This window comes from Anser brachyrhynchus (assembly GCF_964034855.1).
Source record: "Anser brachyrhynchus genome assembly, chromosome: 13".
Taxonomy (NCBI): Eukaryota; Metazoa; Chordata; class Aves; order Anseriformes; family Anatidae; genus Anser; species Anser brachyrhynchus.
The window spans coordinates 9,979,897-10,002,134 of record NC_137708.1 but is presented as its reverse complement, the minus strand read 5'-3'; the positions used below and the strand labels follow the sequence as shown (position 1 = coordinate 10,002,134).

At 59.2% G+C, this 22,238-nt stretch overlaps 2 protein-coding genes across 10 annotated transcripts in view; both read right to left on the bottom strand.

Annotated features, from left to right (window-relative positions):
• The window catches only part of DLG3 (discs large MAGUK scaffold protein 3), a 77,018-nt gene extending 55,518 nt beyond the window's left edge, over positions 1–21,500 (bottom strand). For 3 of the 9 annotated variants that reach the window (XM_080554524.1, XM_080554530.1, XM_080554531.1), the window contains exons 1-4: positions 20,103–21,131; positions 19,244–19,375; positions 13,194–13,342; positions 11,660–11,812 (exon numbers count right to left, since the gene is read on the bottom strand). In XM_080554524.1, the coding sequence (XP_080410650.1) occupies positions 11,660–11,812; positions 13,194–13,342; positions 19,244–19,375; positions 20,103–20,214 (546 nt within the window). In that variant the 5' untranslated portion in view covers positions 20,215–21,131. The other 6 variants (XM_080554532.1, XM_080554536.1, XR_013939042.1 and 3 more) reach the window with 5 other exon arrangements.
• LOC308177370 (uncharacterized protein) lies at positions 1,024–5,064 on the bottom strand. Its single transcript, XM_080554554.1, has 2 exons — positions 2,954–5,064; positions 1,024–2,029 (listed from the first exon to the last, which is right to left on the bottom strand). Exon 1 carries the CDS (start codon positions 4,590–4,592, stop codon positions 3,474–3,476), a length of 1,119 nt encoding a protein of 372 aa, XP_080410680.1. The 5' UTR covers positions 4,593–5,064; the 3' UTR covers positions 1,024–2,029; positions 2,954–3,473.
• Positions 21,501–22,238: the final 738 nt, after the last annotated feature.

Sequence of the window (22,238 nt, the reverse complement as noted above, 5' to 3'; positions counted from 1 at the left end):
GCAGTTACGGGACCTGGGCACACTGTGGCACCGACCCAGTGACCAGGAGATGCAGCAAGGTGAAACCAACGGCTGCACGTAAGGACCTGTGGAGCCCAGTGCCACAGGACACTGTAGCCACCAAGAGCTCAGTAAGGCAAAGAAGGATCGGATGCCTGCAAGCAAAGCGAGGCTGTGCCGAGTGATTTTCATCAATGAAAAACGGTTTCTGTTTTTGTGTGGAAGGAAAGCGTGCAGCGTTGGAATTAATAGAGAACTTTACACTTCAGGCTTTAAGCAATTAGGATAATCTACACATCTGCTGCTGCTCCTTTTGCCATCTCCCAGAGCACGTGGTGCTGGAGGATGCTGGGCTGATGTCCCTGTGCTGGGGAGATGCTGCACCTTGACAGCTGGGGGTGACCAGGATGGACAGAGGGCATCTGGCAGCAGTGAGGGTAGAGGTGGGAAGGATTAGAGGGACCGGGGCAGGAGTTTAGCTGAGGAAGGGGTGTGATGCACCACAGCAGAGCAATAACCCTTGTAGAAACAAGCAGTCAGCACCTCCTCCGTGAACATCAATGGACATGAAGTCCATCTTGGCCTCCTGCCATCTCCCACCCTGCAACACTGAGATCTGAGGCACAGCAGCATCAAAGAGACATGCCCAGAGTCTGTAACACAACGACAGCTAATTACTGCTCTGACCCGGCTGCACGCCTCCCTCTGACCGCAGTTCCCACCCTAGAGATGGCCCAGTTCGGCTGCGGAGCCTCACCACGGATCCAGGGCCCCCTCCGCCCCCGTGAACCTCTGCCAAAGCCGTCTTTGGGCCACGGCCAGGCGGGATGCCCACGTCTGGAAGAGGCAGACCTGGGCGGGAGGAGAGCACTAGGGCAGGGCACGTGCTGTGTTTGCAGCCCTGACTGCTCACAGCTGCCCCGCTCCAGACACGTCTCCCTTCACTCAGCCCTGCAGTCAGGGCAGGTCAGGATATGGGCTTTCACTTGGAGGAAGAAGTTCAAAAGCAAAGGACAAGACCTGTTAGGGAAAAACACTTTAATAAGGAGCTGAATAAACAAGAGAAGCTTTTGATTTTTTTCCCCCGTGGCAGGCTGAAATGTTCCCCTCACAAGGAAGGTCTCTGGTGCTCTCCCTGGTCAGTCTCTGGCACCCCTGCAGACAGGAGAGCCGTACATGCAGCAGGCATTCTTCCCCCAACCCGCTTGTCTGTGGGTGCCCTATCACCACCCGCAAACCGAGAGCTCCCTCCTGCCCTCGAGCCTCACCCGCTGCTGCTCTCACAAAGCCCTTCCCAGCTTCCCACCACTTGCAGATCCCTGCCTGAAAGCCCTCCCATCCCATTCCATCTCCTCTGCACTGTCCCTGCCGGGAGAGCTGTTTAATTCCTCCTCATTTACAGTGAGCCACACGTGCTGTCTGCTAGCCCCAGTTAAAAGGGGAAAATTCCCTGGCTGTTGCTGCCTGCTTGCAGCACTCCCTAACACCATGTGGGGCTTGAGACACGTTCTCAGGCTTACAAGGAGGCCAGTGCCAGCTGCATCCAGGCTGTGCCTGGCCCAAGCTACCCTCAGTGCATGTCTGCGTCTCAGCTGCTGGGGGCGGCACTGCCGTACCCCTGGGGTGCAAGCGCCTGCCCCAGTGCGCCCACACCTGGGTCTCGTGGGGCACGAGCTGTGCCCCACGCTTTCAGGCAGTTGTGGACGTCTTGCCCTGTTCACCTGGGCACTGAGCACTGCTAAAGGAGCCGGGAGCTAGTTTCCAGACAGGTGCCTTCACCGACGGAAGCATTTCAAGGAAACCAAGCGCTCTCTGATCCTCTAGCCTCTTCCTACCAGAAGCCTGCCCGTCTTATTTAAATTCAGCTTTGGCAGCTGCTCTTTTTACAGGTGCTAATTTCTGCAAAGCATCAAGAAATCCCCGGAGATGGTGCTATGTACACGGCACGAAGGCAGCACGGAGCTAGGTTTTATCTGGCGTTGCCGGCATTTCAGCCCCTGTTGGCGCTTCCTTCCTCTCACATGAAGCCCTGCGGGAAGAGGAAGGCAAGTGTGAGGCACGGTGCATCCTTCCCTCAGCAGCCTTTCAAGGGCAGTCTGAAGAAAGGGGTTTGAGCTGTTTCAGAGGGTTCTGTAGCACTTGTAGCCTTTCTAGGAATGGAAGATGCCTTTAGCCCAAGCGGTGCTGGCTCTCGCGGGGGCGATTTGGTCACCAGCAGTGCCTGCGTGACAGCGAGCGGGGTGCGCTGCCACTGCCCCAAGGCCATATGCTAGTGTGGGGCCTGGGTGCAGGTGGGGAAAGCCTCATTTTTCTAATTAATATATGAGGAGGAAGCTGGGAACAGTCTGGCATAAGAGGTACCTTGCTGGACTGCAAGCACCTGCAGAAATCTGCCCAACATCCGAACCACAGGGCCGACAGCGGGGACAAGGAGCAATGGGAGGTAAAGGCACAGAGGGAGCAGGTCACAGGGAGACAAGAAGCGAAGGGAAGAACCAAACAAACTTGGTCCAGCCCTGCCAGTTGGCTCCAGACCCAGTTCCAGCAGGGATTTGCGATGTCTGTGGATTGTCAAATGAAAACCTTGCAGCACCGCCCTGCCTGGGCCGCAGAGAGCAGCAAATGGGGCTGGCGGGGTCCCGTGAGCCACGGAGGGTTTGCACTGCCATAGGGGAGAGGAAGGGGCAGGAGAGCAAATCCCTCCTGCTGAGGCTGCTTCCCCACCCCACCAGGAGCGATTCACGCTGGGAAAAGCGCAGTTAGGATAATAATAACAGGGCATACCAAGGGACCAATCGCTCTCAGCGCAGTTGCCAAACAAATTATTCTCCTCCAGGGCAAAACCACTTTCATTCTATTAATGATCCCTGATACGTTGCCCAGTGCCACGGTTCCCGTATCCTCACTCGTGGCAGCAACTGCACAAGGTTCTTCAGTAAACACCAGGACCTACTCTCAGCAGTTGCAATTCCAGCAAACAAAACCTCTTCCCCAGCGTGTGGAAGGGGCAGAGGAGCAGAGCACTGCAGCTTCCTGGCGGAGATCTGCAGCAGGTCCCTACAGCACAGCCTAAGCTCCCTCCACATGGAGGGGAGCCCAGGGCTCTATTTAACAGCAGGCAGTTGCAGCAGGCGTTGTGGATTCACCGAGGGCCTCGCGGTGCCCACAGTCACTCTCCCCAGCTACCTGGGACAGAGCCTCCTGCCTGGCCCTGAAGCCCACGCTCCTGCTCCTAGCACAGGGGTTTTATGGGGGCTCCGCAGCACATGTCCACTGGGGAAATGACGTGTCAGAGCAAAGCCGTGATTTTAAGCACCAAAGGCACAGCTGGAAGCCCATAAAATACAGGGAAAAGGCCCTTACTCCAGATTAAACATTAACAGGACTCAGTTGCTGCATTGGCACGGCAATTACGGCACTGCCACGTCTCGTGGTCTGCGGGTGCCCAGTCCTTGTGCGCGCCTTGCTTCCTCTTACACAGAGCACACTTGTGGCTGATGGAGCAGAGGGAAAGTTGGAGAACGTGGCGAGGGCACAACTTCACAACTCAGAGCCAGAGGCAGAGAAAAGAGGTACTTCGAAATCTTCTGTCTCCTTGCAGGAGGGAAACCTGATGACTCCTTGCATAAGGCCCCGAGACTGCTGCAAGGGCTTGGCACCGCTCTGCTCAGAGCCAGGACAACACAGTCGTGCCCAAAGGGTCTTTTCCACCCACCCAGGGCGCAGGGAGCCAGGTTTGTTCCCAGCCTGCGCGGGAGGACGAGCAGGGAGCTCAGTGCGTCCTCGCTTCTCTCTCTGGAACCGGCAGCCCTGCTCCAACCTGCCCCTCCCGGGCCACAAAGCCCCCCTCCTGCAGCCCCCGCCTGCACAGGTCGGTGCAGCCCCAGCCAGGTGGGACACACGGGGTGCCAGCGGGTCGGACTTCGGTTTTTGTTTTCGGCTTTTGGGGTTTTTGGCGGACACACGCACCCGCAGAGAAGGACTGAGCTGGCTGGAGCCCCGCAGCAGGCGCAGCATCCCTGCGACCAGGGGGTCACGGTGACCACCCCAAGCAGGACCACCCCCTCCGCGGGGCAGCAGCCCGCTGATGTCCCTGGGGAGCCGGCGGCCCCCGGAGCCACCCGCCCCGGACGCGAGGCGGCCGCCCCCTCGGCGCTGGCCTTCCCTCCGGACACTGCCGCGTCCCCTTTAAGGGAGCAAGCGCCGCTCGGAATTTCTGAATGGCTGCCCCCGCCCCGCGCCCGCCTGCCCCCCGCTCGGCCAATCAGCGGGCGCGCCGCAGGGCCGCAGCCGACTCCCGGCCCTCTCTTAAAGGCGCAGTGACACCGCCAGCCCTTCCCCTCCGCCGCCCGCGCGGCGAGAGCAGAAAGCTGCGTTTCCCAAGCCCTGAGGTGACCTTCAGGTGTGCGCCCACCCGCGGGGCAGGCAGGACGCTCACCTCGGCCTGGCAGAGGCACAGACACACCTACAGGGCTGACACACCGGCGGCACAAGGCCGGGGTGACAGGAGACCTGGAGGGGTGACAGTGCCGCTGCCCCCACCACGGCTTCAGGCTTGGACACGCACTGCTCGGGTCCCAGGCACTGGCCATCAGTGGGACATCACGGACGGGCTCGGTTTCACCAGGAGGGCAGCCGAGCCACGCGCTCTGCCACCAGGCCACGGCATGGCAAGGGCAGGCAACGGGGAGAGCGGTTTCCTCTTCCCACACTCCTGTTGTGCACCAAGGCAGTGCCGCGGGTGCTCCCCTGCAGCAGCACAACGCCGACGCGCGCAAAATCTCCCTGCAAGAACACCACGCGAGCCTCAGCTTGCAAAATCTGCCGCTGCAGGGTGGGACACGGCGACACAACTGGCCCAGGGAGAAGGACCTGGAGCACAACAGGGGGCTGCAGCATGCCCATGGTGCAGCGGGCACAGCGCGCCCCGGTTTCAGCAGTGAAACCGGCCCCAGGACCAGCCTGTGCCTCCCCCAGCACCGCAGTGCAGTTCTCTCCTCCGTTCCTCTCTGCAAACCCTCGTGCAGCCTGCTGGAACCCGGCTGCGAAGTGACCTGCTCTCAGAATTACCTTGAAAAGCGGGGAGGTGTTTGGCAGGACACTGCCGTGGTCCTGGCAGCCCCGAGCCCTGCTCTGGACACGCGCAGGTGAGCGCCTGGCTGTGGGGCTGGGGAAGCAATGCCGGCCAGGAACGATGCTCTGCAGGCCACTGCTTTGGGCACCGGCACACCGGGGCGGTGCCAGCTCCAACAGCTATCTAGGCCACAGAGCGCAGAGGTCCTTTGCCCGAATCCCAGTGCTTGGAATCATTTCTTAGGCGCGACGCCAGCCAAGTTCTCGCACGGTGCTGTGTGCGTGCAGGCTGCATGGCTACAACGGGCGCCGGAGCGAATCCTTGCTTTCCCCCAGCGGGGCGCCGGGTTGACTGAAACGCTCGTGTCACCGCAGCCATGCGTGGTCCAACCGCCTCAGAGAGAGCAGAGCAAAGCCAGAGGCAGCAGCATGTAGCAGAGCTCCTTTAAAACAGGTTCACACTCAGACTCACGCGAGGGACAATTCCCAAACCTGCGCTCATCCACTGCCCTCGTTCCCCTGCAGATTCCCCTAATTCCTACAAAAGCCAAGGATAATGGATCTCTCAGCGTAGCTCAGGGCTGATCCTCCAAATCCTAAAGACTAAAAACCCTCGTGAGCAGTTATCATGGCTGCTCTATTTATAACAGCGCTGGTGCTGCCTCTGCCACCAGAATCCTGATTTCCGTCCAGCCCGACGCCATTAAGATGCAGCGACGTTCCCCCAGCTCCAGCGTTCCAGATAGAAAGCAGCTGGCCTGCCAGGCTCCGCGTTCAAGCTTGGTTTGTTCCTCTAAAAAAAAATGGAGAGGAGAGCCCGTTTGTTTTGCAGAAAGGCACCCAGGAGATTTGTCATCAGCCTCCTGAGAGACTGGGGAGGCTGCAAGGGGGAGCGGAGTGCAGGCGGGCTGGGATTGGGGTGGCATATCCCCCGCTGCAGGCTCCTCCGTGGGTCACAGACCCCCTGCGCTTGCCTCGGAGCAGGATTTTGCTCCATTGTGCAAGCACCTGTCCTATAATCCAAATTACTCTGGCGCAAAAGCCGCCGCTGCAAGGCACGATGTGCGTGCACCTGGGGCTTGGCGGGGGAGCAGGCAGAAGAGAGCAGGAGGGCGGCAGAGCAAAGCAGGGTGGGGGCAAGGAGGCGGCGCAGCACCACCGGGATCCCTTCCAAGCTCCTGGCTGCTTTGTGCTGCGGGAGGTGGGCTCCAGCAGTAACGCGGTACTTCACCCCACAGCATCACCTCCTGCACAGCGGGGACCTGGGTGCTGCTGTGGGTCCCGCGGCGGGGTGCACCAGCTCGTTTTGGGAACTCGATGAGCAAACCAACAGGGAGAGCGCAGTGGTCAGGGAGGTCCTGGCCAAGGCACTGAGGGGGCTGGCCCCTTTAGTCCCCATCCCACAAAGATGCCGGTGAACGGTCTCAGTTCTTGCTTTCAGAGCTCTGCATTAAACCCTGGAAAAGCGTGACTCTCGGTGTACAAATAACCACAGCAGCCCCGCTCTTCTGGGACAGCAGACGTGCACCAGAAGGGTGTAAATGAAGCTGGAACACGAATGTGAAAGGAGGACGGACTCCAGGCTTGTCTGGGTGGCCATCTGTGGGACAGTCCCCACCACCGCACATGCTTGCACCATCACCAAACAAAGTAACCCCAAATCAGTGACAATGACTTGAACGAACGTCCAGACCAACAGCCCTTTCTCCAGCAGGGCTTTCCGACGCTGTGGAGCCAGAAAAGCCTCGGAGCCTGATGAGGATCTTCCTTTTGCTACTGGTTTTAGACAGAAAGTCCCCGAATAGAGTAGGAACAGGTGGCTGCGCATGACCCTTTGGTTGACAGGCTGGTGGCTCCACCAGCTTCTTCATCCTTCACTGGAGCTGTATATTGAGTTGGGAGAACTGAGGTCTACGCATCTCCTGGTTCATCTCAGCAGCAGGAATAGCAAGAGCCTCTAGTAAAGCCGAGGCCATTCAACCCCAAAACGTCCACCGAAGTGACAGCTCTCACTGACACAGCGCTCGCCGAAATCCCCTTCGCACAGCAGCATCCTCGCGATGCAGGCAGCCAGATGCCCAGCTGGGTGTCCGTGCTGTACAGGCTGACGTACGGCTCAGTCGGAGCGAGTTACAGCAGGCAGACATCCTCTTGGCCTCAGTGCTTTGGCTTTCGAGGCTGCGTCTGCAATGCTGAACCACAAAACTGCTGGAGAGCAACTAAGCTGAGAATCCAAAGCTCACCTCCGGGGCCTCTGGGCTGCTGCTTTTCTTCTCTGCTTCTCCTAAAATTAAATGTTATTCTCAGAACGGGGAGGGGACGCATTAATTGTCAGACACCCACCTGCGTTCAGGCATGCCCTGGCCGGAGCCGGGCAGCCTGGCTCCCTTTCCCTCTGCACACCTTGCAGAGGAAATGAAGAGCTGTGGGGCTACAGCTATGGCAGCGGGGAGCTTGCAGTGGGCTTTTCTGCAGCCACAGCATCTGCTGGTCTCACCCCAGCCCTGCAGGTGCCCTGAGCCACTGCAGCAGCAGCTGCGCCTGCCAGCAAAGGCGCAGAGCACGGGAACATCCTTATCTTTGGCCAACGGGAAATTGGGAGGCAGGAAAAAGCTCTCAAGAGAAGGAGAGGGGAACCAGACAGCCGGTCGCCATGCTGGTGGTACAGCCTGCCTTTCTCTGCCAAAGCCCCTGGGGAGCTCCATGAACCTTTCTGGCACCCGAGCCGCAGGTCAGAGCGGACAGATGCCTCTTCTGCAGTGGCAACGGCAGCAGGGAGGGCTGCTAACAGCCGGCAGGGGCATTTCTGCAGAGCCACGTCCTCCCTGGACGTAAGGAGGGAAGGGGATGTTTTTGGCCTCAGCCCAGCAGCGGCAAAGTGCAGCCCGCACCCAGCACGCTGCAGGCAGGCTCCGCAGCACCCCCTGCACCCCCAGCCTGGGGGAGCAGCAGCACGCTCTACCAGTGAGTTTCCCCATCCCCTGGCACTGCAGAAGCACACAAGGCACGTCTGTTTACTGAAGCAGCCTCTCCCGTGTGCTCTCTCTCCCCGTCACGCTAAGATCTGCTGGTGCTCAGCGGCGGCTGTTGGGATGAGCAAGGGCAGAGCCGCGGCGCTCAGCGATGCGGGGAAGGAGGGACGCAGGGCAGGCGGCTGCAGGAGGGGCGGCACAGCGCTGGCACCATGACAGAGATGAAGTCAGAGCAGCTCCGGAGCTGTGCCGGGAGGCAGGAGGGGATGGCAGGGGAAGAGCAGCGCTTCCTCGCAGGCGCAGAGTTTCTGCTCATCAGCGGTATTGTTCCTCGTGAATTCATCTCTCCAGCTGGCTGCTCTCTGCTCCCCGCAGCGGGGGGGATGAGGACGGGGTTTTCAGAGGGATGAAGCCTTCCTGCCACCCTCCGGGCGCAGGCGAGCAGCACCGGCCGCAGGAGCAGCTTCATGGATCTTCCCCCAGCAGGCACCCGCAAGCCCTGAGGAGCCCTGCTAAAGCAACCGCGGAGCTCAGAGAAAGGTTGAAATGGAGGATTTGGCTGATAAAACCCCATGAAGCCCTCAGCTCACGCGTGATTGTGCCTCCGAGGGCTTCAGCAGGGCATTTCAGCTGGCTGAGCCCCTTAGCAGGCTGAACACCCACTTTTCCACTGAGGGATGCTTTCAGCGCCCTGAGCCTCACCGTCAGGAACCACGCTGGTGCTATATGTGCCGGTCCCGCTTCCTGAGCAGCAGCCATTTGCACGCTGCAGGGCTACTCCGAGTGCACGTGCAGCCTTGCCAGCAGACAGAAAATTTCCTGTTCCTGGAAGCATTTGTGCAGACAGGCAATTTGTTTCTTGAGCGTCTTCCCGGCTAAAGCAGGTTACGGTGGCTTTTGCTCTGCCATCGCCGCCGGGGAGAGCTGCAGGCAGGGGAGAGGACAAAGCCAGGACAACAGAAAACTCATTTACACTGATGGATGCGATAAGAGAATTGCACTTACTTCAGGCAGGACAAGCCAGTTAATCTCTCCGCCTTTTATCAGTGGCAGGGTGTCCGCTACAGCTCTTGTTCCTGGGCTGATAGCACCGGGGTGAGCTGCTCTGCCCTGCAGCTGGTGCCCACCTGCCCTATCATCAAACATCACCTATTATAGCTGCTTCCCTGGTTCCTCTGAATGCCCTTTGCCAACTTAAGTGTTTTCCTGCAACCCGCTTTGGGAATGTCCGTGGCAAAAAGCTCACACCAAAAGCTGGGGAACGGGAAGTCCCTACGGAGCTGGGCAGGAGTGCGGTGCGGGGGGTTAACCAGCCCCGAAGACATCCTGCACGCTGGGGCTGTTGAGAGCCAAGACCCAAGGCGGCGCTGGGCAGGAGCCGAGACATCCTCAGCACGAAGGCGCGGATGCGAAGCAGGAGCCCGCGCTGCGGTCCGGTGGCCCAGCCTGCCCCCAGGCACTGCTGCCCTCACTTCGTGGTCTGGGTCACTCACGCGGGGCCCGCCGCTGTCCTGCTCCACCAGGACAAAGCGTGCTTTCAGTGACGAGCTCGTTCCGACGACGACAGCTGAGGGAACGGGCTCACCTCCACGTCAAACCGCCCGCATCCTGGCTCAGCAGCGCCCAGAGAGGAGCAGCCCTCGAGCCCGCAGCTCTCCAGCACAGCTTGGCCCCGGTTTCCAGGAAAGCCGCCCCACGCCGCGCACAAAGCTGAGTTTCAGGCAGGACTACAAGCTGAGTACAGGCAGGGCCAAGCCCAGCACCAAAGGCCACCGTCCCAAAGGTTTATCCCTCCAGGTCCCTGCTCTGCACATGGGAATCCTCCGGGACGGACGAGGCTGCAGGTGAGAGATCCTTGGCTGGAGGCACCAGCACCCAGCGCCTGCTCCTGACCCGTACTGATACAGGATAGGAAAGGAGGAGGCTGAAAATAACAAAGCTTCAGAAAAGAATGACAGGAATTATTTCAGGGCTGGAACAACCTGCCTCACACTGAGAGAGTGAAGAAGCCAATCTGTTTAGTTTATCTAAGGGAAAGTTAAGAGGGAACTCAGACGCAGCTATAAATACCTGCATGTTGGGAACGTTTCTGATCGCAGCGGCCCTTTATCCTAGCAAACAAAGGCAGCAAGATCTCCTGGGGCTGGGAGCTAAACCAAGAGAAATCCAGGCTGGCAGCAAAGTGCAGGTTTTTAATGGAAAAGGTAAATAACCACCAGGACAACCAGGCTATAGATTCCCCACAGCGGATTCCCCATCGTGTGAAGTCCCAAAGCTGAGGCTAGGTGTCGTTTACTGAAGGAAACACTGCAACTCAGGCAGACGTGGGGCTGGATGCAAGAGACCCGAACTCCACAGCCTGGGGCACTGAGGAAGAAACCCCCTGAAATCCGCAGGCTGACCGGTGGCTGATCAGGCTCCTGCCCCTTGTGGGTTTTTGCCCCGGGCCTGCCCCATGTCCGCAGGTGCAGCCCAGGAATTTATTCCAATTGCTTAATTTTAAAAATACGCTCTTTTCCGAAGCAACCTTTTCCCGAAATCTGTAAAAACACTTCTTTTCAGAGCCACCATTTGGCTCGTTCTCTCTCTCTCGCAGCCCGTTGTCTCTGCGAGGGAGGCTCCTAGCTTTGGCCCCTGCACCTCTCCTTTGTTCCCTCCCGCTGCCGACCGGCGTCCGAGCGGATCCGAACTGCTCCCGTCCTCCTGTCGTCTTCATCCAACCACAGTCCCACCCTCCCACCACTGGTAAAGACTTGGTGAATGTTTGAAAATGTAGAGAGTAGCAGGAGGAAAAGGAGAAATTAAACAGTAAGGAAAAAATGGGGCATTACCCATTTTATTGTAGTCTAGAACAAGAAGGGAAACATTTAAAAAGGTGAGAAAAGAAGCAGTGTCATTTTCATCTTTAAAATATTTTGGAAGAAGAATCCGACCTAGCAAACAAGCATTGTTTCAAACTATGCCAAGGAAAACAACGTTTTCATATTATTTTATATCTGCGGTAAACTCCATCCATCACGGCCACTTCATCCCTCCCAAAAGGCTCAGAGCGCATTTTGCCCTTCACTCGTCCCTAAAACTAGCATCAGATGCGTAGCCCAGACGATGTACTCGCACCAGGAGGAAGCTGAGATTTACGATGCACATCCGAACAGACGGCGTTTGCAGGTAAATAGACAGCGGAGAAAAGCTCCTGGTATGCTGAGGAATGGACCTGCCATTTAAGATCTTGGAGAAAAATTTGGAAATCTGCGAGGTGGGAGAGTGCCAGAGCTGGGGGGCAAGAGAGACAGGGCTGGGTGGATTTCCATCCCACGCAGCTTCTATCCCCGTGCCATATCCATCTGCCCTCCGAACACGGCGGGCTGCCACCGGACCACACTAGCGCTAGCACAAAGGGATGTTTTCGGAGCCGTGCGGCCAGGCGCGGGTCGCCGCTACGTTTCCCAGCCTGAGCACCGCCAGCACGATGGGAACTGCCCGAGGAAACACCGCCAGCCCCGGCGAGGGGAGCACCTCCCCGGCACCGTCCCGCGGTGCTACGGGCACGCGGCCCCGGTGCTGTCCCCGCGGTGGCAGCCGCCGGCCGGGTGGGACGCGGTGCGGGGGCTCACCTGGGGCAGGGCGCTGCGGGAGCCCAGCACCAGGCTGCAGACACTGGTCGGTGCCTCCGTCCTGCGGGCCGTCACCCTCACCAGCCGCGGAGGGGTCCCCGGCGTCCTGCAGGTGGCCACGGGCAGCCTCCGCTCACCGTCCTCGGCTGGCTCCTGAAACGAGGTGGGGGACACGGGTGGGTAGGGCGGGCTGGATGCACCCACATCTCCCCCACTGCTTCCGGATGGGCGTCGGGGTCACTGCAGGGGACAACAGAAGCTTGCGGGCAGGGGGGACGGCAGGGCTGCATCACGCAGCTGGCCAGGGGCAACTCCCTGCTGCTTTTCTTCTGCACAGATGTTCCGCCAACACGGGATGCATCAATACGTATTTTTTGGAGAAGGGATTTGATGGTGTCCATGTGCTCGGGCTGTGTTCGGCCAAAGCAAAACCTTGCTGCTTTGCTCTGCAGCTCGCTCAGTGCAGGAGGCATCCCCTGCGAGCAGGGCACAGCGCTGCAGCATCCCTCCAGCCTGCTGCTGGATTCCCACTTGTTTCCACATGGATTTTTAAATGCCCTTATTGACCATCACATCCCTCAGGGCCTGACGGGCTGGCCTGTCTGCAGAGACTGGGGCTGCAAGAGACCCATGAGAAGAAAATGGGATCTCACTGCCTGTTGCTCCAGAAATAAGGTATAATTCCACTGAAAACTGATCCCTAACAATAGACTACATCTGGAGTTTTGCCTTTAAAGAGAAGACCATCAGTGTGAAGGGCTCAAGAAAAAATGGGGCTCAAATGGTTCCTGAGTCAGAGGGACGGATATCTCCTGCACTGATTGTTGGCATTTTTGCCCCCCCCTGTTCTTGCTGTTGATCACCAGATGACTCTCACAAATGTTCCCGTACCCCCAGCACAGAGGCATCCCACAGCATCCCTCAGCAAGGTGCGAGGCAGCAATCAACAGAGCAGAGCTGCGCGGGGAGCAGAGCCTGGAAAGGCAAAATTGCCCCTGCTCTCACGAGGCAATCTGGTTTGCCTTCATGCCTTTGAGGTAACTCAGACCCTACTGCTCAACTGCTGCCTCCCTGCCTGCTGCCATTATCTTTTTAAAGGCTGTTGGAAATTAAAGAGAACGCAAACAAGAGACATGGAAGTTATCTGAGAGCCAGAAAAAATCCTAAAAAAAAGAAACTTAAAAGGCCCAACCTACTTCAGTCATCAAAAGCTGCCTGCGAGGCGGCTAGATCAGACAGTCCCAACGTGTCCATGGGAGAACGCATCAGAACAGGAAGCTGAGCTGGAGCTAAAGCTCCTTGCATTAGGAATAATTCAATTAACACTTCTGAACCAGAGATGTTGCCTAATTATTGAGACAAGCTACAACAGAGGAGGTGTGGAATCGCTCTGTGGCGTGAGCTGGCTGGGCTGTGGTGCTCGGCAGGCATCGGCTGCCTGCATGCTGCGGGCATGGGAGCTGGTGCCCAGCCTGTCCCCTGGTGCAGGGGGGCAGAGTCCGGCCCCACAGCATCGTGCCGGAGGGACTCTTACCTCGGGGAGATTTTGGGGCTCCCTGGGGGTGTCTGAGGAGCCGGGCTTGCCGGCCCCATGCTGCTGCCGGGCTGTGCCGCAACGCGCGTCCGGGCCGGGAGGCTGCAGGGGTGCAGAGCGCAGCGTGAAGTCGTAGAATTCGTGGATATCTGCAAAACAGCGTGAGAAATGTTCACAGGACCGGGCAGGCGGCCTGACCCTGCAAGGGGTGCCGTGTCTGTGCCCACCGGCTCTGCCCCCAGAGTGCGGTCACAGGGCACCAGACACCGGGTCCAGGACGTACAGGCTCTGAAGCTGACAGCTGCCACTGCGTTACCTCCTGCTCCTTCCCTGATAAATTCCCTCTTTCCACCTGGCACGATGCAACCAGAGTGCCACAAGCAGAAATCCTCACCTTGGCCTGTCGCTATAAAACACAGGGGCTCTGGAGAGAGGTGTGAGAACGGGACGTCCCAGCCCCGCTGCTCCGGAGACAGTTATGGGGCGGCAGTGGGACAGCCACTGCCCCGGGGGTGGCTCCAGAGAGGACGTGGGTGCCTGGACCCCCTCCTACCCCTGCCGAGAGTGCTTTAGTCTCTCCTGGTCACCCACAGGGGACTGCAGGAAGCAGCAGGGCTGCACCGGTCCTTGCTCCTTCCCACTGAAGCCCCCGCTGCGCTCAGCAGCCCCAGCTCCTCCCGCCCAGGCCGCTCCGGAGTCCGGCTGGGCTCTGACCACAAGGTTCAGAATCTCTGTAGGAAGAGCAAAAGCTCACACGACTACGGCAGAAGTGTTTGATTTCAGAAGGGGAACTGCATAAGAAGCGAGAAGCTCTTTAAAAAGAAACCGAAAGGGGTAACAAAGACGGTGGGAAGCAGCGAGCCTATTTAGAGGCACCACACCGAGACATCAGAGCCAACGCGCAGCGCCGGCCCGGAGGATGTTGTAAAGGCAAAACGGAGGAAAGCACGGCTGGACTGCAGGGGAGGGAGGCTACTAAAAGGGAGAAGGCATTTTCCTAAACGGCTTAAGCTGTGTCCAAATGAGAAAAGCAGAAAGGATGGTAAATGCTGCCAGGTTAAATGTAAAGCTCCAAGGGGTCAGCCAAGAGAGTTTGGTAAATGCTTAGTACAAGGCATGAAAAAGTAATAAATCCCTTCAGGCACATGGGAGACAGGAAGCCGGTAGGAGGCTGCAGGGCCAAAAAGTGACTGCAGTGTAAACAAGCACTTGGAAGGGGAAAAGCCACAGCAGGAAAACCAAATTCATTTTCTGAGTCCACTGCAGAGGAGCCTGGAGAGCACCAGTTCTGCAGGCGGCCCTGAGGGCAGCCAGAAGCTCTCGGCTCAAGGGGTACTTACTGAATGCACATTTAATAAGATTTCCAAAGGAAACCTGGTGCTTGGCAAGGGTCCCCTGCAAGAAACCCCGCTGCCATGGGAAGAGAGGGGAGATGTGGATGGACAAAAGTCATAAGACAGGAAACAGGAGCAGGAAAACAGGGCTGTTTGTCACAGCGGAGAACATGCGAGCAGAGTTGCACTGGGGGCTGTACAGGGAGCAAGGCTGGGCAGAATAATAACCTAAATTCACTCCCTTGAGCTTAGAAAGTACCAAGAGTGCTGAGGGCCTCTTGCCTTGCTGTCCCCAGGCTTTGCGCAACAGCGCACGTGCTCGTGTAGTGCAGAAATCTGCCTCAGCCATAGCAAACCCTGCTCTGTGCACGCCTCTCCCGTCGGGAGAGCAAACCCCAGGCAAAGCCCAGCACCAGTGCTCAGCACAGGGCTGAGCAGTGCTCAGAAGAGCTATCCCAGTGCCCAGAACTACGCAGGACCCCAGGGAAATAAATAACTAATAGAAAAACAACAAAACAGGTGCAGCAGCCCGTAGGCAGGGACATGCTGAGCACTGTCCAAGGCTGTTTGCCAAGGAGGGTTTCACAAAGCAGGATTACACCCCATACAGAAATCCCCGTCCTCTCCCTGGCTTCACCACGTGCCCGTTTGCTGCAGCAGTGCGTCCACGTTGCAGATGAGAAGAAGAACAGCATCGATCCTCCATCGCCCTGCTCCTGGGCACTTCCTGGTTACCTCCTGGCTGCGGGGAAAACGCTGCTATAAATCCACTCCACCCGCTGCGCAGCTTTGTGCCTGCTGGGAGCCCTTGTCCGGGCAGCACCGTCTCACTGCCCAGGCTCAGTAATACTTCTGGAGCTTCTGCTTCAGGCTGCATCGTCACCAGGCTCTGTTCTGTGCCCCGTTAGAAACTGGGCAGCTGGCAACATCAGGAGGGGCTGGAGTCCCCAGGGCCACCCGCCACGCACCAGGTGCGTCTCCACTGGTGCCGAAAACACCGCCAGCAGCCCCCAAAGCCATCATTAATCAGCCGTGAGGTCACAGCGAGCACTCGTCGCGCAGCCAGACAGTCGGGACTTTGTTTTAGTGCACAAACATCTCTCCCCCTGCTCATAAAAATAGTCATTGCGTAACGGGATACCACGAGCTCCTCGCTGCGCGGCTTACCCTTGGAATGCACACAGCTTCACGCAAACGAAAACAGGATTTGAACGGCCCCGTCGCAGGGGTGCACCGCTGCTGGCAGCCTCCTTCGTCGCCCGCCTGCTGCAGGAACGTGGCCTCGGGCAGCCAGGCTGCTGAGGAGCCCGGGATGCAGGGAGGATGTCCTGGGGAGCAGCCACACCACCTCCGAGCCCCCAGCCCACTGCAGGCATTTGCCAGGAGAGGGAACTGCTGCTGGCACCAGGCATCGGAGGAGTCCACTGGGATCAGCAGCTGGGGTTCGGGTAGCAAAGGGCACAGCAGCGACAGAAGGATGTTTTAGGTTGTGTGTGCCTGTGTCATTAATGCTTATTTAAATATATGCTCATTTCCTTTATTTCTTCGTGCATCACAAGTTGCACACAAGTTTGCTTCAACTGCATACTCCAAGAGCGGTGCTACCCGAAAAGGCTCAGTAAGAAGACGGCGTGCCTGCAAAAGCCATGCTGCGTGCTCTGTCTTACAGGCTGGTTTCTCTTTGGTGAAAGTGTAAATCCATTCTAGATCTAATAAGGAAGAGTAACTCAAGACGCACGCAGATGAACAGAGATTAGACTTTAACAATTTCCTCCTGGGGTTAACGCATCAAATAAATGTCATTAAACATTTCCATAGCACCTGCATCCGAGGGACAGCTGCTGGCACAGAAGAGGTCAGCTTCCCCCCGGAGGAGAAACCCCAGCGGTGGGCTTCTCCTGGACGCAGGGGGAGGGCTGGGGGCCCACGCAGCAGGGGGACAGCATCCAGCAGCAGCCGTGCCAGCGACTGCTCAGCCATGGACCAGCACCAAGCCCTGGAGGGATTTCGGGAGGAGCTGCCCTTTCGGCTGCTGGTGGATGGGGTGGCCAAGCACGCACAAGCTGTGCCTGTCCACCCAGCTTCCCCAGCAGCAAAGGGCACAAGGGCCCCTTTCAGCCCAGCTGCGGCTGCTCCTGACCCCAGGCTCAGCACCCTCTTGCCAGGAGGCTTCCCTGCGAGTCACGAGCTTGGCTCTGCGGCCTCGAACGCGCTCAGAGAGGCCGGGAGGAGGGAACCAGTGAAGCTTGCGCAGCCAAGGAATTTCTTTTGTGCTGTGGTTGGTGCATTCCAGCACAAAGCAGCTCCCGCATTGCTTGCCCTGCACTGCGTTGAGACCCTGCTGGGGCAGGATCCGTCCCGCCAGGGTCAGCGTGCCCAAGTGCTCAAGGGAGGGTGATCGGGTCCTGCACGGCGGTCACAGGGATGTAAGGGGCTGTGCTGTGTGTACTCCGAGGAGTCTGGCAGAAAGTGGTGTATGGGCAAAGCGACACTGGCATGTTCGCAGCGAGCGGGACATCCAGCCCTGGCACGAGGCATGCTCCACCTGAACGTCCCAGCGGATCCGCTCCCGGAGCTGGGCAGGTTGGGGTTTCTGGAGTCCACAAAACAGCTTACTCCTAAAAAAGCGCATGAGAAGCCACATCCCTTGCATCTTTCATGTGGAACAACATGTAAAGCTCCATGACGTTTAGCACTTCCAGCAGTTCTACTACTGCTTAATGCATTCTGGTGCTCAAACTCGGTGTATGTCTGAGGACGAGCAGGTACCAGCCTCATGCATTTGCCTTCTCTAGGGGTCAAAAAAAAGCCGGCACGTGCTGCTGACACCATGGAAGTGGATGGAGCTCTGTAGCTGAGAGCAGTCTGCAGCCAGCACCTGCTGCTGTGTGAAGAGGAGCACGGGCGCAAGTCAGAGCCGGCACACCCTGCAAGCCTGCCTCGGAAACACCCCGACCCAGCCCTCCGGCTCCGAGCAAACTTCAGACAGAGACACAGCAGCCCACTGGGAAAAGGGTGGGTGAAAAGCAGATAAAATGGAAGCGCTCCACCCTCCGGGAGCAAGCCAGCACCACCTGTCACCGTGCCCCGGCAGGGACACCGAAGAAGCCTGGCATGCGCCAGCTGTGCGGGCACGGCCACCACGCAGCTGGACACAGCACCGTGCAGGGCCAAGGAATTCACAAACACACACTCCGGGGAAGGGGGCGGAAGTAATTAATGCAAATTCCCGGTTTGGTAAACACATCGAGAGAAAACTTGCTGTTGCACAGGAACTAATATCCTGTTAAACCAGTTAAAAAGGTCACCAGCAATCAAGTGACACTCCCTTGTGCCAGTGTTGACAGGACACTGGGACAGCGGCTTACAGCATTGCTGAGCAGCCCGTGCCACCTCCCTCCCTGCACGCCAGCGTGCAACGTGCAGCTGGCTCCATGTGCACGGACCTGCTCCTTCCAGGTCTGTTCTTTCCGTGCCACTTTTGTCCTAACATAAACAGCCCCGCGCTTTGTGAGAGCTGCACTGCTGCCTTCCTATCAGCCGGAGCCGGGCTGGGGGAGCACGCGAGGCAGACACAGGGGTTGGGCTGGTTTGGGGTTTGTCAGTGTGAGCAAGGTCGGAAAGGCAATCCTGGCTTTTCTGCAGGAGGCCTGGGATGGAAACCTCCAGGGCTGCACACGTTTCCCCCGAGCCTGCAGCAAGCAGGAGTGAGGAGAGGAGCTGAGCAGGAGTTCCTGCACCTCTCGGCATGTCAGATCCTCTGTAAATGGGATTACGTCCAAAATTTGTGCCCACCACACATTTGTGTTTGATATCACCCAGCTAGGAATTGGTCTGCTCTGGCAGAGTGGATTCAAGCGACTTTTGAACCCAAACACATTGGATCTTCCATTTTAAGAAAAAAAAAGACCTTCATGAAGAAAGCGGGTTTTCAAATGGCATCATTCAGAAAGACAGCTGCGCTTTGCACAGAGGAGCTGTGTTCCCTGATGAGAGTCCAGCTGTGTTTGCCTAAATCCACATGGAGAGAGCTACACCGTACTCCCAACTGCGTTTTTGGTCCCAGGTAAAGGACAAGCCTCATCATCACGTCCACGTCTCAAATGAAACGAAGGTGCCCACACAGCACGTTGCTCAACAGCATTCGTGGGCTGAGCACGGACAGGCCATCCTATGCTGCAAGGAGCTGGGCACACGCGGATTCTCTCCCAGAGGTAAGAAGATCCAGTTTTCTTTCGGGTCAGCAGCAAGAATGGGAAGTGGCAGGTTGAAATCAGGCTGAGGGGTGCAGGAAGGAATGGGGGCCAGCCGCCAGGGTGTCCTTGGACGGCAGCAGGGCTGCAAACCCAGTAGGAGCTGCAGACACGTTCTGTCTGCACACACAGGGCACGCTTAGGGCATCGCAGCATCCTTTAGCAGGTGCTGGATAGATCAGAGGTGCTGGATAGGATGGAGAAGGCTTTACCCCTTGACACAGTCTCCTGCCTGAGGAATCCTGTTCACACTACGAACAGCCAGCGATTGCAGCCCCTGTTCCCTCTACCTCCTGCCCAAGCCCCGGAGGGGAGACGCAGTCCAGGCCCCCGGCATTACAGGCACCCAGGTGCTTGTGCAGGACGCACCCAGCCCGGTCAGTGCCACGCACCCACGCAGGATCAGGCCACCAGCAGCACCCACTGACCACAAAGCCCCAGAGAACAAAACAAAGGGGCTCACCCAGCAGAGCCTGGAATAGTTCACTTTGGAAGATGTGCGAGATCTTTCCGATGGAGGCTTTTAACTCCTGTTCCTCTGGGGACAGCAGGGTGCTTTGGTATCTTGTAAGGATTTCCACTGCCTTTTCGGTGTCTGTAGAGGCAACACAGGAGTAACAAGGCATTAATGCTGAAAGATAGACAGACATCCTCAAGGAAGGCTCGAGTGCGCCCTCGGAGTGGTGCAAAGAGCTCATCTAGGTAATACCTCAATTGTCTTTTAGCTCTGGATTTAAAAGAGTTGGAGAGCCACCAAAGCAGCCTTCTACACATACCTGCAAGAGTTCTCTCACTATTTTTACATCTGGCAAACCCCAGGCACACCAGTTAAATGTGTGAGTGCAGCTAACCCTGTTGTGAGCTGCAGAGCAGCCATGGAGAAGGGGCAGACAGGGACTGTAAGGGAGCTCATCCTGCATGCTGGCCTTCCTTGACCCTGAAAATCAGAGCTAGACCTGTGCTGATGTCCCTGCAGGCAGCCTGAGCACCACTGCTACCTCCCAGCCAGGCAGAAAAGCTGTTCAGGAGACAGACACATCTCCCTTGCACAGGGCTGCTAGCATTACCACGAGGTGCTGCACACTCTCCCACGAGGGGCTAGATGGCCGTAGCAAAGATGAGTGCAGCTGCAGCTGCCCCGTTCACAAGATGTTGCAAACAGCTCAGCTCCACGAGCAGAAAAACTTTACAGGGCAAGGTGTGAGAATTGCTCCAGGCAGCGAGCAGCCTTGGGTCAGCAGGAGACACAGCAGGGAAGGAAGAGGGAAGGAGGGATGCTGGCCGGGAGGGGAGCAGGAGGCTGCTGTGAAGACTGGGCTCACCATAGCCGTGGGACAATTTCGGACCCAAAGTAGCAGAGCTGTGATCTCCCCGTGCCTGGGTGGCCCCATGCTTCTCTGGGCAGACGTGCGGAGCTGCCGAGCTCAGTTCCATAGCCGGGCAAAATCCAGCGCCAGCCCCAGATGGGACCCATATCGGATGGGTGGGGAGCTCCCACGGACCTTGAGCCCGTCCTGGCCCTGCCACTGAATATTTCCCTTTGTCACGCCGTCGGCCCGCAGACAAAGGGCGTCTGTGCGAGGAGGCGGGGGAGGCATCCCGCCACTGTCAGGGGCTCATCTCTTGACCCAGGAACTCATGCAGAAAGGATGGCCTGCTTGTCCCAGGGCTCTCGGCAGGGAATTCAGGTCACCAGACAAGGGGGCCTGTGTCTGGCAGGGCGCGTGCCACCTGCCGCCCCGGCTCGCCCCGACGGGCTCTCCTCCCGACTCCTGAAAGGGAAAGGGGGCTCGCCCGTGCCACCAGCCCACACTGACTCAACGCGGGAGGAGAAGAGAAAGGAGGCTGGGGAAGTGCGAGTCGCCCCTGCTCAGAGCCGGGCTCCACGCCGGCTTTGGGAAAAGCAGGGACTTCCCGCTTCCCAGCCCTCCGGCTTCATCGGGCGTTGTTACGGGCGTTACGGGCGTCCCGGCCCCGTGCTAGCACCAAGCGCTTCCTTCTCCGCAGGAGCAGGCGGCAGCTCCGCAAAGTGCCCAGCCTCCTGCGAGCCGGGTTGAGTCATCTTCGCCTGGTCATTCCTCACCTTATCGGCAGAGGCTGAAGAGGCAGGAGGAGAACCGGGGCCACCCCGGCAGGACACGGACCGGGAGCCCGCCCCGAACATCCCGCCCCGGCCCGTGCCGTGCAGGAGCAGCGGGAGACGCGGGACGGGAGCGGGGTGACCCCGCACCCCAAACCCGGGGGGGGGGGGGGCAGCCCCGGCCCCTCCTGCACCCCCAGGAAGGAGCAGCCGGTGCCGGGGGCTCCCCTCGCCCTGCCTCGGGGCGCACCCCGCGCCGACCGGCAGCGTCCCTCCTCCTCCTCCTCGTCCCCCCCCCCCCCCGCGCCCCTCTCCCGCAGCACCCCGGGGTGCGGCGCTCAGCACCCCGCGGCCACGCTCCCCGAGCCCCGGCGGCGCCAGGACGAAGCCCCGGGGGGCGCAGCTCTCCGGTAGCGGCGGGGCGCCCACTTGTTGAGCCGCGGTGCCCGGTGCGGCGGGCAGGGCAGGGCACGGCGGGGCAGGGCAGGGCAGGGCGCTCCTTACCTTCCCTGCGGATCATCGCTCCGCCGCGACCGGCGGCCGCTCCGCTCGGTGCCAGCCCGGGAGCGGCCGCGCCGCCTGCCCCGCCCAGCGGGAACCGGAGCCGCCCCCGCCACCCCCTTCCCACCCCCGCCGCCGGCACCGCCTCCGGGAGCGCCCCGCCAGCCCCCCCCCCCCCGACACCGGGCCGGGGCTCCGCCGGCCTCCTCCGCACGGGTAGCTGCAGCCCCCGGGCCCGCCCGGTCCGGTGTCCCCGCCGCTCCCCCCAACCCCCCCGGCCCGGTGTCGCTCCCCGGTGCCGGCGCTAGGTGGCACGGCCGCACCGCGCATCGCCGCCCGCCCCGAGCCGGGCACGGCGCAGCCCAGCCCCGGCTGGCGCCGCCGCAGGCACGGGGAGGAGGAAGCGGTCCTGCCGAGCTCGCCGCCGCCGCCGGGCCCGGCTACCTCTCAGCACGTTTATTGACATAAATAAGGAGGAGCGAGGGAGGTCGGGGCCCCGCCGCAAAGTGCCCGATGCTGAGTAACAGTGCTCCCGGCCCCGGGGGGCCGTGGCCCAGCCAGCCCCCTCCACCCCCAGCCCCTTTTCTCCCCCCCCCCAGCACCAGCAGCACAGGCAGGGGCTGTGTGAAGGCAGCAGCAGCAGCAGCGGGGCTCCTGTATCCCACTCCATCCTACGCCCCTACTGCATCCAGTCCTAATTCCTCACGCCCCATGGGCAGCAGCACTTTAAACAAGGTGGCCCTGTCACGAGAGGTGATGGTGACAGGCTGAGACCGCCATACACCTGCACTAAACAGTGCCTCGAAACCCCACCAGCCTTTAAACCGGCATCCCAAAGCTGAGGTCTTGACCCCAGCATGGCTGGAAAAAAGCTCAG